General features: G+C 17.8%; 2 protein-coding genes across 2 annotated transcripts; one reads left to right on the top strand and one right to left on the bottom strand.

The window, feature by feature from the left end:
* The first annotated feature begins 2,186 nt into the window (after window positions 1-2,186).
* On the top strand, window positions 2,187-16,929 carry LOC127290640 (vacuolar protein sorting-associated protein 41 homolog). Its single transcript, XM_051319345.1, has 14 exons — window positions 2,187-2,409; window positions 4,047-4,181; window positions 5,222-5,504; window positions 5,932-6,130; window positions 7,006-7,160; window positions 7,532-7,772; window positions 7,892-8,153; window positions 10,972-11,472; window positions 11,692-12,028; window positions 13,458-13,694; window positions 13,943-13,987; window positions 14,095-14,168; window positions 14,453-14,508; window positions 16,789-16,929. The coding sequence occupies exons 1-13, from the start codon at window positions 2,392-2,394 to the stop codon at window positions 14,501-14,503; spliced, it is 2,538 nt and encodes an 845-aa protein (XP_051175302.1). The 5' UTR covers window positions 2,187-2,391; the 3' UTR covers window positions 14,504-14,508; window positions 16,789-16,929.
* LOC127290641 (ciliogenesis-associated TTC17-interacting protein-like) lies at window positions 14,555-16,876 on the bottom strand. Its single transcript, XM_051319346.1, has 6 exons — window positions 16,769-16,876; window positions 16,267-16,528; window positions 15,801-16,088; window positions 15,527-15,617; window positions 15,245-15,420; window positions 14,555-14,833 (listed from the first exon to the last, which is right to left on the bottom strand). Exons 1-6 carry the CDS (start codon window positions 16,852-16,854, stop codon window positions 14,690-14,692), a joined length of 1,047 nt encoding a protein of 348 aa, XP_051175303.1. The 5' UTR covers window positions 16,855-16,876; the 3' UTR covers window positions 14,555-14,689.
* Window positions 16,930-18,273: the final 1,344 nt, after the last annotated feature.

Genomic DNA, 18,273 nt, shown 5'->3' with positions numbered 1-18,273 from the left:
GTTTGTGAAAATAGAGACGCATGAATCTAAAAATCAATTAGAATTTTCATTTTATAGAATTTTATTTGTCAAAATTATTTTTGAGCCGAATTTTTATTTATTCGAATTAGTATTTTTGCAGAATTATACATTTTTTATAATTAATTATAATATAATATATTATAATTAAATATAATTATTATATATTATATATTATATAATTGTTATAATTATATTATATCAATAATAATAATAATTATTATTATTATTATTAAAAAATATAAATTTTTAAAAATTAATATTATTAATTTTTTAAAAGAAATTTATTGAAAAATAAATTTTTATTATTCCTTATTTTGAATTGTAACGGTTTTTCCTTTACTCTTGTTTACAGGACTTCCCAGAGGAAGCAAAAATGCTGTTCATTACGCCAATGGAGTTAAGCAGGGTTCGGTAAGTCTTTACTTACTACAATTTAATTTTTTGTTTTTCAGACATTTATTGATTTTATTTATTTAAAAAGGGGCCCCATTTAAAAATAATGCATTTTTTTAATTTAATAATAATAATTTATATTTTTTTATTGAATTCCTTGATTTTTTTTTTTTTTTTACTATTTCAAATTTTAATTTCCAATAATTATTTTATATAATATATATATAATATATAATATAATTTTATATTATAATTATAATAATGTATTATTAAATAAATAAACCTACAGAAAATAATATTTTTTTTTTTTGCTTTTTTTCAAATTAAATAATCATAAACGATTTATAATGAAATAAATTATTTTTGTATTAAAAATAAAATTTTAAAATAATTTTTTTTTTATAAGAAACAAAAATTAGAATTATTATTATTATTTTTATTGATAATTATTATGTGACTTTTTTTTATTTTATATTATTATTATTATTATTATTATTATTATTATTATTATTATTATCATATAGATGTATAAATGTATAATTTTTATATATTTTTTCTAATTTCTGAAAAAATAAAAAATAAAATTAACCTAAAATAATTGATAAAAAAAATAATCTTAATTTTATTATATATAAAAAATAATTAAAAAGAAAAAAATTATATATTTTTTTTTCTATTATTATATTTTTTTAATATTAGAGAAAAATTTTTAACTCAACAAAAAATTTTGGAAGCCATTTTTGTTAAAAATTATTTCAAATTGTAAATATTTTAACGGCTCCAATTTCCGGTAGACATTTTTTTTTTTCTCGCCACTTTCCGATTTGGCAATAAGAGGCATACCAATGAGAAAATTTCACTGTGCATATTTGAACACAATATATGATACGAAAAAAAAAATTCAGAAATTACTTTTTTTTAACGGTTTTTTTTAATTTAACGGTTTCCAACTTCCGGTTGACATTTTTTTTTTCTTGCCACTTTCCGATTAGCAACAATGTAAAGAGGGGAAAATGAGAAAAATTTCACTTTGCACCACATCGAAAATTTTTGAGAAAATACATTTTTTTACTTTATATATGAGAAAGAATAAAAAAAAAAAAATGAGAAAATGTCACTAACCTTGTGAAATATGAAGAAAATTGCGAGATTCAATGGCCAAAAAATGAACAGCGATGAGATGAATATTGAAAAAATAATGATGGCGTAATATGACGCCAAACACGATGCTTTGGTTGCAGACAATATCCAAAGCAATCATATAAATAATTGTCGAAAAATTTCACTTATATTTTAGAATAATATTATTTTCACTATTTTACACTGATTTTACAAAATATTTAATTGTTTTTTAATAATAGTTTAATGCATCTTTCCACGATGAGTGACTGGCGGCAAATAGCGTAGAAGCCATTTCAGGGTATGGAAGCTATATTCAGCGTTGGGCTACTAAGTCACGCAATTGCACGGTTGGGTCACTTCGTACTTTAAGATTTTACCGAGAGTAAAAAATCCTTCTATGATTTTTTGTAAAATACTTTGTTTTTTTGCTTCAAAAATTATTTATAAATATTTCTCAGCGAATTTAGATATTTATTAATATGGTTTCAGTATATATTTTCGCGAAATTATTGTGCGTTTACCTTTATAGGTACAGTTCCGTAATGGAACATTTTTGACCAATCAGAAATGGCATTTGAAAAAATCCAATCATGTGATTGGTCATTGTAAACTCACGTCATTTTGAACTAACCTGTTTTCCATTTCCCAAATTTATTGTTCCTCGGAGTAATTTTGTAACAAAAAAAAAAGAAAATAATAACAAAATACTTTTTTTTTTCTATAAATTTTACTGTTGATTCGATGTTTTAAAAACACATTTTATGATAGTGAATAAATATAGTTGACAATACGTAAGTGATTATTTTTTCTTGATAAATTGCTCCCGAGCTGTCAAACTTTGAGGTTACGTTCATTATGGATAATCCAAATAAGGTAAAATTTTTTTGTTTTTATTATTAATAATAATTGTCATTTTATTGTAAAAAAATGGATCTTTTTTTAAAAATACAATTTTTACGTTTTAATAATTAATAAACAAAAAAAAGTTATTTTCTTTCTTTGTGTTTATTTTCGGAAAAAAGGTGAATTGCGTTTTATTAGAAAAAAAGGAATAAAAATTATTATTAATTTATAACAATACTAATCGGGAAATTAATATTATTTGATTTAATAATAAAAAATTTTCTCGTTCTTTGAAAGTGATTTTATTTTTTGTCTATAAAATAATCGAACCAAAAGTTGACAATTTTTTTTGTTTATGAGAAAAATAGAAAATTTTGTAATTTAAATAATTATAATTTTTATAATTTTAATTTAAGTAAATATAATTTTAATTATTTAAAAAAAATATAATAATTTAATTTTAACAATTTTAAAAATCGATTTCGTAAAAATAAATAATTTATTTTCTATATATAAATTTATTTAATAATATAATAAAATAATTTTATTTTTTTGAATACTTTATTAATTTTTTTTTTTTTTGGTAAATTTAATATTATTTTACATTTCATTAAGAATTAATTTGAAAAAAAAAACAAAATATAAATTTGTAAAAAATTATTAATAAAATTTATTAGTTTTTTTTTTGTTTTTAATACAAAAAAAAATTTAATTATTGTTATTATTTTATTATTATTGTTATTATTTTAATTTTTATTATTTTTACTATTTTTATTATTGTAATTTTTATTCTTTTTATTATTTTTATTATTTTTACTAATTTTATTATTTTTATTATTTTTACGCTTTTTATTATTTTTATTATTTTTATTTATTATTTTTTATTATTTTTACTTCATTATTTATTACTATTTTTATTATTGTAATTTTTATTATTTTTACTATTTTTATTATTTTTAATTATTTTTACTATTTTTATTATTTTTTATTATTTTACTATTTTTATTATTTTTTATTATTTTTACTTTATTATTTATTACTATTTTTATTATTGTAATTTTTAGTATTTTTACTATTTTTATTATTTTTAATAATTATTTTTTATTATTTTTACTTTATTATTTTTTACTCTTTTTATTATTGTAATTTTTATTATTTTTACTATTTTTATTATTGTAATTTTTAGTATTTTTACTATTTTTATTATTTTTAATAATTATTTTTTATTATTTTTACTTTATTATTTTTTACTCTTTTTATTATTGTAATTTTTATTATTTTTACTATTTTTATTATTTTTATTTATTATTTTTTATTATTTTTACTCTTTTTATTATTTTTTACTATTTTTACTATTGTAATTTTTATTCTTCTTTATTATTTTTATTATTTTTACTAATTTTTATTATTTTTATTATTTTTATTATTTGTTATTATTTTTACTCTTTTTATTATTGTAATTTTTATTCTTTTTATTATTTTTTCTAATTTTATTCTTTTCATTATTTATTATTATTTTTAATCTTTTTATTATTTTGATTATTGTAATTTCTATTTTTTTTTTTATTATTTTTACTATTTTTATTATTATAATTTGCAAAAAAGGAGAAAATTATAATTTTTCTTTTAAAATTGTAATTAATTTTTCCTTTCCAAAAAAAAAAAAGGAGGATCAAAGTCAAGATGAATCCGATTCCGAAGTGGATGAAATTGAACCACGTCTCAAATATGTGAGAATGAGAAATCATTTGGAAAATATTCTTCAAAGAGATGCCGCAAGTTGCATTGCAGTTCATCCAAAAGTATGAAAAAAGAAAAAAAAAATTTATCAATTTTTAAAATAACAATAATTTCTAAATTTAAATAAATAAAATAAATACTATAATTATAATTTATTTAATTATATAATTATATTTATTTATTTATATTATATTTATATTATAATAACTAAATAAATAAATAAATAAATTATAAATATATTATATTTATTTATTTAATAATATAATTATAGAGATAATAAAAAATATTACAAAAAAAAATTAATACAAAATTATTATTATTATTATTAAACAATAATAAGACTTATAATATAATAATTGGCAAATAATATAAACATTCATAAAATTAATGTAGAAAAATTAAAAATTAATTAAAGTTGAAAAAGTTTAATTTTGAGAAAATAAATTTTTATTTTCTAAATATAATTTTTGAATTATTAATTAATTAATACTAAAATTATTGATATAAAATTAATAATAGAAATTTTTAATGTAGAATTAATAATAATTAATAATAATTAATAATTAATAATTTAAATTGAAATTAGTAAAATTAAATTGAAAATAGTAATTAATTAATTAGGAAAATTTTAATTTTTAGAAAAATATATTTCTTTTTTTCTAAATAATTTCTTAATTATTAATTAATGGAATTATTACTAAAGAATTAATTAATAATTAATAATTTCTTAATTATTAATTAATGGAATTATTACTAAAGAATTAATTAATAATTAATAATTAATAATTAATAATTTACAATTAATATAGAAATAATTTTAGAATTAATATAGAATTATTACTAGAAATTAAAAGTGGAAAAATTCATTAGAAAATAATTAATTACTTATAATAGGTAAAGAAAATTCTAATTTTTGGAAAAAATATTCTTTTTTAATTTCTTATAAATATAAAATCCTTTTATTAAATCCAAATGAAATTTGAAATAAAATATAAATTGCAAACTAATTTTAATTACGAAAATAATTTCTATGTATATGTAATTTTTGTTTTTTTTTTTCGTCTTTTTTTTCATCTTTCTTTCTTTTCTTTTTTGTCTCCAGTTTTTGTGCATTGGCTCACATTGGGGCGCAATTCATTTATTGGATCATCAAGGAAATGCCGTGGAATTTAAAACATTTCAAGCGCATTCAGTTGCAGTGAATCAAATTTCAATTGATCAAAATGGCGATTATATTGCATCGTGCAGCGATGATGGCCGTGTTTTTATTATTAGCCTTTATAATTCAGAGAATACACAAAATATGTGTACAGGACGTTTAGTTAAATGCATTGCAATTGATCCAAATTATTATAAAACTAATAATACCAAACGATTTATAACTGGTAATTTTTTTTTCTCCTTTTTTTTTTTTAGTATTTATAACAATTTTTTAAAAATATATTACTTTCGTATTTTTAATTATTTATTACTATATTGTATTTTTAATTATTTTTTCTGTCTTTTTATTTTTTTCCTACTAATATTTTTAATTTTCCTATTTTTTTATTATTTTATTATATTTTCTGTTTTTTTTTCTCTATTTTTTCTACTTCCAGTTTTTAATTTTCCTACTTTAGTTTTTTTTTATTCTTCGTTTCTATTTGTTAATTTTTAGTTATTTTTCTCTTCGTTTTTCCTCTATTTATATTTTTTATGTATTTTTTTATATTCTTTTCCTAATTTTTAATTTATTTACTTTCTTTTCGAATTTGTGTTATAATTTGTAATTTTTTTTTAATATAGTTAATTTGTATTTTTTTCAATTTACAGGTGATGATAAATTGTCGCTCTATGAAAAAAGTTTTTTATCACGAATGAAGCCAACAATTCTTTGCGAAGCTGAAGGCGGTGTACTTGCAACAGCTTGGACGGGACAATTTGTTGCTTGGGCATCAACAACGGGCGTTCGTGTTTATGATTTAAATAGTCGTTGTTCCCTGGGACTTTTTACATGGCCACGATCACCAGAGTAAGAAATTTTCTCTTTATTTCAAATTATCTTCTATTATATTAAGTTAACAAATTTCGAAAACGACACCGACCCCGTGACCTCGACACCGTCCTTGAAAAATCTATTTTCAATTATTTTCAAATAAATCAAAATACTTTGCATATATGCTTTTAGAAAATCATACAAATTATTTTTATGTAACATCTTTTTTCAATTTTAACCCGAAAAAGAGTTATTTTTCAATTTTAACTCGAAAAGGGTTATTTTGCAATTTTATCCCGAAAAAGGGTTATTTTGCAATTTTTTAAGAATTTTTTGATTTTTTCAATTTTTTATTATTATTTTTTATTATTTATTGTTGTTTTTTCAATTTTTAGTTAGTAACCTATAATATTGTGTCTAATTTTAAGTGTCATTAAAATCAAATGTTTTTAACTTAATAATTTTAACATTTCTTAATTTAAAACGAAACATCTTCTATTATATTAAGTTAACAAATTTCGAAAAACGTCACCGACCCCGTGACCTCGACACCGTCCTTGAAAAATTTATTTTCAAATAAATCAAAATACTTTGCATATATGCTTTTAGAAAATCTTACAAACTATTTTTATGTAACATCTTTTTTCAATTTTATGATAAATTTTATACAATATTAATAAGATATTAATTTAAAACATAAATTATAAATATAATATACATAAACTACAATAAGTAAACAACAATAAGTACAAATTTAACCGAGCGAGCGTTAGCGAGCGAGGAATACATCGCTAGTAATATATAATAATAATAAAATGCGCGTTTAGTTTAGTTTTACTAGTTTAAAATATTTTATTTTTTCCCTCCTTTTTTTTCCTTTCTATTTATTTATTTATTTATTTTTTTCGCAGAATCATTCCAGAACATTATCGTTGCAATTTACGTTGGTCGGACGATAGAACACTTTTGATTGGTTGGGTGGATACAGTGAGAATTTGTCAAATTAAAAAACGTTCCTCATTGGAAATGGCAAATCGTGATTTACCCGAATACGTCGTCGATCCGGGTAATTTTTATCATTTTATTTATTTATATAGAAAAGAAATTAAAATTATTTCTTTATTTAAATGAAAAAGAAATTAAAATTATTTTTTTTACTCCTATAGACAAAAGAAATTAAAATTATTTTTTTATTCCTATTAAAAAGAAATTAAAATTATTTCTTTATTATAGAAAAAAAATTAATTTTTTTTGCAATTTATTGTCAATTATAGAATTTTCCGAATTATATAATTATTATTTTCATTTTTATTGAATTATGCAAAAAAAAAAAAAATTTTGTTCGTTAATAAAAATTATTATTCAATTTTAATAATTAAAAAAAAAATTAAGAAACGATGGAAAAAAAGTAAAAAAAAATTTTTTTTTTATTTTTAGTTTCAACATTTCAAGTTGATTTCTATATATCGGGCATTGCGCCCTTAGAAAATCAACTTGTTCTTCTTGGTTGTTCAAAAATTCTCGATGATGAGGGCAAAAGTTTACGACCAACATTACATATTGTCGAACCAAAATATCAAGATTTTATCACAATTTGTGTGAATTCTTTAACACTTCGCGGTTACAAGGAATATAGTTGTAACGATTATCATTTGGATTGTCTCATTGAAGAAAATAGGTAAGAAAAAAAAAAAAATTACAATTTATACAGAAAAAAAAAAGAAATACTTTTTTAATAATTTATTTTTATAAAAATAAATTATTAAAATTAAATTTTATCTATTTTTTTTTTTTTAGGTTTTTCATTGTCAGTCCAAAAGATTTAGTTGTCGCAAGTCTTTATGACGCTGACGATCGTATTCAATGGCTATTGGAGCATAGAAAATTTGAAAAAGCCCTCGAGGCAGTTACAATAAATAATGGTAAAGATTGTAAACATACGCAAACTGATGTCGGACGAGTTTATTTAGATCATTTATTGGCGTGTGAAAAATATGAAAAAGCCGGTAAACTTTGTCTCACAATTCTTGGACAAAATAAAAAACTCTGGGAAGAAGAGGTAAGATTCAAAAAAAAAAAAAAAATTATTATATAATAATAAAATGCTTGGTCTGTCCTTCTGTCCTAATTTGAAGTTGATCTTTTATGATTTCACGTGTTTTTTGAATAGTCATCTTATGACGTGTCAAATTAAACTTGAAAATTTTAGAAATAATTAAATTTCAAAAGATATTGTTAATTTTCAAAAAAAATAATAAAATTTTACAGAACTAAAAATAGTTTATCAAAAAATTTTTTTGGAAAACATTTTTTAAATTTAATTGAATTTTCAAAAGATTTAAAATTGAGATTTTAGAAATTAATTGAACTTCAAGTGATTTTAATTAAAATTTTATATGATTTCACTAAAAAATTTATTAAAAATTACAGACAAAATACAATAATTTGATATATTCATTTTTAATTGAAAAATGGTTTCAGATAGTTGAATTTTCAAAGAATATTATAAAAATATTTAAAAATAATTGAATTCCCTTAGAGTTATAATTGAAATTATTAAATTTCAAAAAATTTTTCGATGGAAAATTTTAGAAATAATTAAATTTTAAATGCTTTTAAATTCAAATTATTGAAAATTCAATTAATTTTGAATTCAAATTTTTTAGAATAATTAAATTTTCTTTAATTTTGATTTGAAATTTCGGAAAATAATTAAATTTCAATTAAAATTTTGGATAATAATTCATTTTTAGTTGATTTTTTATTGAAAATTTTGATAATTAATTTTGAATTGAAATTTTAGAAAATAATTAAATTTTATTTGATTTTAAATTTAGAAAATAATTGAATTTTAGTTGATTTTGAATTGAAAATTTTGAAAATAATTGAATTTTCTTTGATTTTGAATTGAAATTTTGGGAAATAATTGAAGAATTTTATTTCATTTTAAATTGAAAATTAGGAAAATAATTGAATTTTAAAAGATTTTGAATTAAAAATTTGGAAAGTAATTGAATTTTCTTTGATTTTGAATTAAAATTTTGGGAAATAATTGAATTTTAGTTAATTTTGGAATTGAAATTTTGGAAAATAATTAACTAATTGAATTTTATGTGATTTTAAATTGAAAATTTGGAAAATAATTGAATTTTAGTTGATTTTAAATTGAAAATTTTGAAAATAATTGAATTTTCTTTGATTTTGAATTGAAATTTTGGGAAATAATTGAATTTTAATTGAAATTTTGAATAATAATTTAATTTAAGTTCATTTTTTATTGAAAATTTGGATAATTAATTTTGAATAGAAATTTTAGAAAATAATTGAAGAATTTTATTTCATTTTAAATTGAAAATTAGGAAAATAATTGAATTTTAAAAGATTTTGAATTAAAAATTTGGAAAGTAATTGAATTTTCTTTGATTTTGAATTAAAATTTTGGGAAATAATTGAATTTTAGTTAATTTTGGAATTGAAATTTTGAAAAATAATTAAATAATTGAATTTTATGTGATTTTAAATTGAAAATTTGGAAAATAATTGAATTTTAGTTGATTTTGAATTGAAAATTTTGAAAATAATTGAATTTTCTTTCATTTTGAATTGAAATTTTTAGAAATAATTGAATTTTAATTGAAATTATTGAAATTAATTTTGAATTCAAATTTTTTAGAATAATTAAATTTTCTTTAATTTTGATTTGAAATTTCTGAAAATAATTAAATTTCAATTAAAATTTTGGATAATAATTCATTTTTAGTTGATTTTTTATTGAAAATTTTGATAATTAATTTTGAATTGAAATTTTAGAAATAATTAAATTTTCTTTGATTTTGAATTGAAATTTTGGGAAATAATTGAATTTTAGTTGATTTTGGAATTGAAATTTTGAAAAATAATTGAATTTTTGTTAATTTTCAATAGAAAAATTTGAAAAGTATTTGAATTTTTGTTAATTTTAAAAAGAAAAATTTGTAAATTATTGAATTTTAGTTTATTTTTTATTGAAAATATTGATAATAATTAATTTTGAATGGAAATTTTGGATAATTATTGAATTTAAATTTTTTGAGAATAATTGAATTTTAGTTGATGTTTAATTGAAAATTTTAAAAATAATTTAATTTTAGTTGATTTTAAATTAAAATTTCGGATAATAATTGAATTTTATGTGATTTTAAATTGAAAATTTGGAAAATAATTGAATTTTAAAAGATTTTAAATTAAAAATTTGGAAAATAATTGAATTGTCTTGGATTTTGAATTGAAATTTTGGAAAATAATTAAATTTTAATTACAATTTTAAATAATAATTCAATTTTAGTTGATTTTTGATAATTAATTTTGAAATGAAATTTTAGAAAATAATTTTATTTTATTTTGAATTTAAATTGAAAATTTGGAAAATAAGTGAATTTTAGTTGATTTTGAATGGAAAATTTTTGGTAATAATTGAATTTCATTTGATTTTAAATTGAAAATTTGGAAAATAATTGAATTTTAAAAGACTTTGAATTTAAAATTTAATAATTTAATAATTAATAATCTGAAGCCTATAAACATATAATTTTTATTTTTATCATTTAATATGGAATAATATTCTAATAAATTTAAATAATTATTGATTATATTAATTTTTAATTTCTTTATAACAAATAATGAAATATTAAATTTGGCGCGCTTGCGCGCGTTTAATATTGCTAGTTATTTAATAATTAATTAAAAAATTAATAATTTAAATTATTTTTTCTCTTTCTTTATTAGAAAATAATTAAAAATATTATTATTAGATATTTTAAAAATTAATTAATAGGCTAAAAAAAATTGTTAATTAAAAATTCGTTAATAAATAAAAATAAATGCAAATTAAATTTCAGGTTTATAAATTTGCCCGCGTACATCAATTACGTTCAATATCCGCCTATTTACCACGTGGCGATATAACTCTTGATCCATTAATTTATGAAATGGTACTCTATGAATATTTAAAAATTGATCCAAATGGATTTTTACAATTAGTTAAAGAATGGTCACCAAAACTCTATACAGTCACGGCAGTTGTTAATGGTGTTTTAGAACATTTATTAATAAATAATAATAATAATGCAAGAAAAAATGTTCTTCTTGAAGCATTGGCAATACTTTATAGTCACGATGGTAAATATGATAAAGCATTGGCAATGTATTTAAAATTACGACATAAAGATGTATTTCAATTAATACAAAAACATCAACTTTATAATGCCGTTTACGATATGATTGAGGGTTTAATGGATCTTGATGCTGAGCGTGCAATACAATTTTTTCTTGATAAAGAACGTGTACCGGCTGATATTTGTGTACAAAAATTACAAAATAATCATCGCTATCTTTATATGGTAATTTTTTTTATTTAATTTTGAACAAAAAAATTTTTTTTAAATATATTTGGCACAATTATTTTTGCGCTGAATTTTTATTTTTTTCAAATTAGTATTCGAATTTTGAAAAATTCTGCAAAAAAAAAAAAATACTAATTTGAATAAATAAAAATTCGTCTCAAAAATATTTTGAAAATTTTCTCTTTAGTTTTGAAAAAAAAAAAAAATGAATTTTAGTATTTAGATGCATTGGATAAAAAAGATACGAAAGATTCAAAGGGTAAATATCATGGATTACTTGTACGACTTTATGCTGATTATTCGCGTGATAAATTACTTCCATTATTGAGACGTTCGGATAATTATCCAATACAACAGGCATTAGATATTTGTAGTCAACGGCAATTTTATCCTGAAATGGTATTTTTATTGGGAAGAATTGGAAATACATCGGAAGCATTGGCATTAATGACACGTGAATTAAATGATATGGAAAGTGCAATTGCATTTTGTCAAGAGCATGACGATGAGGAATTATGGAATGATCTTATTAATTATTCATTGGATAAACCAGGTATTTTTTTTCTTTTTTATTATTATTATTATTATTTCTCTTTTTATGTTTTCTATTTTTATTTCTATTTTCTGTTTTTATTTCCATTTTTAATTCTATTTTCTGTTTTAATTTCTGTTTTTAATTCCATTTTCCATTTTTATTTCTATTTTCTGTTTTAATTTCTGTTTTTTTCTGTTTTTAATTCCATTTTCCATTTTTATTTCTATTTTCTGTTTTTATTTCTATTTTCCATTTTTATTTCTATTTTCTGTTTTAATTTCTGTTTTTTTCTATTTTCTGTTTTTAATTCCATTTTCCATTTTTATTTCTATTTTCTGTTTTTAATTCTATTTTTATTTCCATTTTCTGTTTTAATTTCTATGTTTATTTCTATTTTCTATTTTTATTTCCATTTTCTGTTTTAATTTTTATTTTTATTTCTATTTTCTGTTTTTATTTCCATTTTTATTTCTATTTTTTTATTTTTTCTATTTCTATTTTCAGTTTTTATTTCTGTTTTTTTCTATTTTTATTTTTATTTTTTTAATTCCTTTTTTTTCTATTTTCTTTTTTTAATTCCATTTTCCATTTTTATTTCAATTTTCTGTTTTAATTTCTGTTTTTTTTTATTTTCTGTTTTTAATTCCATTTTCCATTTTTATTTCTATTTTCTGTTTTTAATTCTATTTTCTATTTTTATTTCTATTTTCCATTTTTATTTCCATTTTCTGTTTTAATTTTTAATTTTATTTCTATTTTCTGTTTTTATTTCCATTTTTTTTTCTATTTTCTGTTTTTAATTCCATTTTCCATTTTTATTTCTGTTTTGTTTTTTTTTTTAATTCCATTTTCCATTTTTATTTCTATTTTCTGTTTTTAATTATATTTTCTATTTTTATTTTCATTTTCTGTTTTAATTTCTATTTTTATTTCTATTTTCTGTTTTTATTTCCATCTTTTTTCTATTTTCTGTTTTAATTTCTGTTTTTTTTTCTATTTTCTGTTTTTATTTCCATTTTTTTTCTATTTTCTGTTTTAATTTCTGTTTTTTTTCTATTTTCTGTTTTTAATTCCATTTTCCATTTTTATGTCTATTTTCTGTTTTTATTTCCGTTTTTTTTCTATTTTCTTTTTTAATTTCTGTTTTTTTTTCTATTTTCTGTTTTAATTTTTGTTTTTTTTTTTTCTATTTCTATTTTCAGTTTTTATTTCTGTTTTTATTTCTATTTTCTATTCTTATCTCTATTTTCAGTTTTTATTTCTGTTTTAATTTTTTTTTTTTATGTTAAAAACAATTTTTAATACAATAATTTTTTTTTTCTTTTTATTTTAAATTGTAAAATATTTATTTATTTATTTTAAATTATGAATTAGATATTTAAAAAAAAATGAATAAACAAATTTTTCGTTAATTAATTTAGATGTATTTTTTCTATTATCATTTTAGAGGCAATAACGTTTCTTTTGCAAAAAATTGGAACATACGTTGATCCAAGATTAATGGTACAGAGAATAGAGCCATCATTAGAAATTCCTGGTTTAAAAAAAGCATTAGTTAAAATGATGTGCGATTATAATCTTCAGGTATCAGTTCAAGAGGGTTGTAAAAAAATTCTCGCTAATGATTATTTTAATTTACACGAAAGACTTGTAAGATGTCATGAAAAGGGAATTTTCGTTGACGGTAAGAATAAATAATTAAAAATTATAATAATAATAATAATAATAATTATTATTATTATTATTGTATATTTATATATTAAAATTTTTAATTTTTGTTTGAAATATTATTTTTTTTTATATATATAATTCTTTATTTTTATTTAATTAGTGAAAATAATTCTTCAAATACTTTTTTGAAAGTAGAAGAAAAGTTTTTTTTTTTTTTTTTCTTTTAAAGAAAATTTATCCCCATTTTTTTTTTTTTTGCAGATGATCAAATATGTGGTGCGTGTAATAGAAAAATAATCATAAGAGGTTGGTGAAATTTAATTTAATGTATATATTTATTTATTTTTATAATTGAATTTTTTAATTTATCAAAATTAAATTTTCTGTCTTTTTTTTTTTTTTTTAATTTGCAGAACCCAAAAATCTAGTCACATTTTATTGTAAGCACTCGTTTCATGAAGACTGCTTGCCAAATTTGGAAGTTGTGGTAAATATTTTGAAATTTTTTTCTTTTACATTTACCTAACAAAAAAATTTTTTTAATCATATTATTTTTATTATTTTTTCTTTTTTGTTTTATTTGTTTATTTCTTATTTTTTTAAATTATTACTTTGTTTGTAGTTTTGTTTGATTTATTTATTTATTTTTTTTTTTTAATTTCTTGTATTTTTTTACTTTTTATTCCTCTACTTATTTTTTATTTTAATTTTTTTCCGCAGTAAATCTGACGTTACTAATTTATAATTTTTTTCTGTTTTTTTTTCCCCCAGGACAATTGTGTTATCTGTAATCCTCAGAAGGAAACAAATCTTGGCAAATGATGAAGGTATTTTTTATAAAAACTATTTAATTTTTTGTTTTTTTTTTTTTTTTATTTACAATAATAATAATTATAATTTTTTTTGGTTTTTTTTTTCTTTTTCTTTTACTTATTTTTCTATTTATTTAGTAGTTAGTTATTATTTATTTATCGAATTTGAAAAAAAATCGTAACCATGTTCTTTTTTCTAATTTACATTGGAAAATTTACTACTATAAAGAGTTGAATTTGAAATTGAAGAACAATGTTTCCTTGAAAAAATTGTGCAAATTTCACTTGATTCCGATGTGCAAATTGAACACGCCGGACATTCCGGAATTGAAATAGATTTCTATTTAAAAACAAAAAAAAGAAAAACAAAAATTTTCATTAAATTACAAAATTAAAATAAAAAGAAAACTATAAATTATTATTTCCTTTTAATCTTGATTCGTTAAATTTTTAATTAAATTTAACGAAATTTTAATTTTATAGAATTTATTTACTTTTTATTTTGTTTTCTATTTTTATTTAAATTTTACTTTCGCATTAAATATTATTTGTTAATAATTATTTATTATTTATTTAATTATTTAATAATTATTATTATTATTTATTTAATTATTTAATAATTATTATTATTATTATTTATTTAATTATTTAATAATTATTATTATTCATTAAATCAATAATTTGTAATAATTATAATTATTATTAGTTATTATATTAAATAATTAAATTAATTAAAAAAAAAATAGTTTACCACATTGTTTAAGGAAAATTTATCAAATTTTGTCCCATTTGTTTCGTAATTTGGAAAAAGTTTGAAAATTTCACTTTCAATATTTTTACAATTTGTGTTTAAATCCTTGGATTCAGTTTCCTTTGCAAATGACAAAAAATGTTGTATTGTAAATGTCAAAACGTCTCGTGGTTTCACTGTTAAAAAATTCGAATGTTTATTATTATTATTATTTTTAATTCATATTTTTCTTTATTTATTTCTCATTGTTATAAAAAAAAATTAAATTAATTTTTAATATACCAAAAAGCAAAGCTTGAACATAATCGGCGATTAAATTTTTTAATTCTGAATGATTTGCAAAATATTCTTCTTTTTCTAATTTTTTTTCACTCTAAAATATATATTTTTTATTTATTTATAAATTATTGTTTTTTTAAATATATAATATTTTTAATATTAAATTTTTCAAAATTGAAATTTCAATTTTACTGTTTAAAAAAAAGAAATGAATTTTTTTTGTTATTTTAAAGAAATTAAATAAATTAATTAAAATTTCTATTTTTTTTTTTTTAACTTTTTGATCGAGATATTTCGATAATAATTCAAAATCCTCGTGCCATGTGTCTTTAAGTGAAAATTTTGTCAATTTTTTGCCATTTTCAATATCGTGTAAATTTTCCAATGGATTTATTTCCATTGTATAGGAAAATTGATGATTATTTATTTTTAAAATTCGTCCATTTTTTAACATTTGCATTTCAATATTTTGTATTTTTCCATTTTTCTCATGAATTATTCTTAGAATTTTATAAATTTCTATTGAAAATTTATTGTATTCCATTATTTCAGCCGCTGAACATTTCTGAAAATAATAATAAGAAAGAAATTTTTTTTTTTTTTTTTTATTTATTTTAGAAAAGTAAAAAATTATTTTAAAAATAATTTTTTATTTAAAAAAAAAATTGATTATTTTGTTTTTTAAAAAATATTTTATTTCTATATTTATTTCTTTATTCTATTTTTTTTCTTTCCAAACATACATAAATGCAAAATGCAATTTTTCCATCGATAGTGAGACATTTAAATTGTAAAATTCCTTGATAATTCGTCAATGCCAAATATCTTGTTAATAAAATATTTCCCACTTCAGTTAATAAATTTGTTGAGCAACAAATTTTTAAATTATAATTTTTTATTATTTCTCGCGATTCAATAATTTGTCTCTTTTCAATATTATAATAAACATTATTTATTGTGGTGAGAAATAAAATTTTTTCTTCACATTCATTTTTCTTGATAAATCTTGAAAAATTAAAAAATTTTTATTTTAATAATTTATATAATTTTTTGGAATTAAACTTTTTTTTTTGTTCTAAAATTCCAAAAATTTTTTAAACGTGAGTTTAAAAATTTTTTTTTTTTAACGAATTTATTTACAATTAAATTAAATAAAAATTTTTTTTTATATTTATAAATTTATTATTTATTTATTAAATTAAATAAATTTAAATTAAAATGAAAATTTTTATTAAAATTATCTACTCATTTCTCTTTTCTTCCAGACACTGCAATTTTTCAGTGACAGAGCCAATAATTTTTGTGCCACAATGAAATCCATTGAGTTTCATTGTTAAAATGGAATTAATAAGAAAATCATGGCCTTGATGACCAATTTTTTCAATGGCAATTAAATAAGTGCCGAGGATTGATTTTTTTTTCTTATCATCGTTAGTTTTTGTTTTTTCAAAAATTAACAAATTTTCACGAAAACAAAGAGCCTCTCTTCTCACATTATCTGAAGGGAGGGAGGGGGAGATTTTATTTATTTATTTTTACACGCAAAGAAAACAGAAATTAATTATTAATTAATTTCTCTAATTTTTTTTTTAGATTTTACAGAAATTTAAAAAAAAAACGATTTTTTTTTCTTTTATAATTGCAAATCTTGAAAAATTTGCAATTCTAAGGGGGTTTTTTTTTTGTTTTGTTAATTGATTTTCTTTTTTGTTAATTTATATTCTTTTCTGTTAATTTATTTTCTTTTTTGTTTTATTTTTCAGAATTTTTTTTTTTTTGTCCAACTAAAGAAATTTTCAGATTTTTATAAATGATTTTTTTTCCACAAACAAAAAAATATAAATAAAACTTTTAATTTTTGAATATTTTACATTGTTATTTTTTATTGTTTATTTATTTATTTTTTTTTTTTGTTACAATATATAGAATAAAAGACGTCAGTCAATATTTTTCCAAGGAAAAATAATTGTGAAATATTTCTTATAAAATATAAATTATAAGTACCCATAATAGAGAGAGAGAGAGAGAGAGAGAGAGAGAGAGAGAGAGAGAGAGAGAGAGAGATTATAAATTTATTTTTAGAATAGAAATTTGAAATTTCTTTTTTTTTTATACACAAAAATTGAAATGAAATCATTTCTTTTTTTACATCTAAATAATTGTAATTATTTTGTATTTTGCATAATAACAATAAATTGTTGTCGTTTATTTTATTATAGAAAATTTCAAGTGGTTTTTTTTTTTTGTTTAATAATAAAAAGTATTTTTAAATAAAGAAATTTTTGGGCCAAATACAAAATTTGTGAATTAGAAAAAAAAAAATTTTTAATGAAAAAAAGACGAAAATTTTATGATTTAATATTAAAAATTAGAAAAAAAAAATAAACAAACAACGAAATAATAATAATTACGTTTATTAATTATGAAAATTTTTTTTTACGAAAATAAACAAAAATAATCGTAAACAATTTTAAATAAAATTATTTTTTGGCAAAAAAAAAAAAAATAAACTAAAAAATATATTTAAAAATTTTGTTTACTATTATTATTGTTATTATTAGTATTATAAATATTATTTCTAATTATTTATTTTTATAATTTTTTTTTATTTAATTTTTTTAGTAAATTTTTTTGATTATTTTTATTTATTTTTTTTCGCTTAAAAAATATTTAATTTTTTTAAAATTAATTTTTTTTTTTGCATTTTTAGTTCAAAAAAAAAAATTAAATTTCTTATTAAACTCAATTAT

This window comes from Leptopilina boulardi, unplaced genomic scaffold (genome assembly GCF_019393585.1).
Source record: "Leptopilina boulardi isolate dan_hultmark-lab unplaced genomic scaffold, ZJU_Lbou_2.1 LbouV2_78, whole genome shotgun sequence".
Taxonomy (NCBI): Eukaryota; Metazoa; Arthropoda; class Insecta; order Hymenoptera; family Figitidae; genus Leptopilina; species Leptopilina boulardi.
The sequence above is the reverse complement of the archived record's forward strand: the minus strand, read 5'-3'. Positions and strand labels throughout refer to the sequence as shown.

Coding starts and splice junctions, on each gene's coding strand:
- LOC127290641 (XM_051319346.1), bottom strand. CDS start 16,854: ATGAAACTCAATGGATTTCATTGTGGCACAAAAATTATTGGCTCTGTC. Junction 15,421..15,526: donor TGTTCAAGCTTTGCTTTTTG/GTATATTAAAAA, acceptor ATTTTTTAACAG/TGAAACCACGAGACGTTTTG. Junction 14,834..15,244: donor AATTTTCCTTAAACAATGTG/GTAAACTATTTT, acceptor GTTTTTAAATAG/AAATCTATTTCAATTCCGGA.
- LOC127290640 (XM_051319345.1), top strand. Junction 5,505..5,931: donor TACCAAACGATTTATAACTG/GTAATTTTTTTT, acceptor TTCAATTTACAG/GTGATGATAAATTGTCGCTC. Junction 14,169..14,452: donor TGCCAAATTTGGAAGTTGTG/GTAAATATTTTG, acceptor TTTTTCCCCCAG/GACAATTGTGTTATCTGTAA.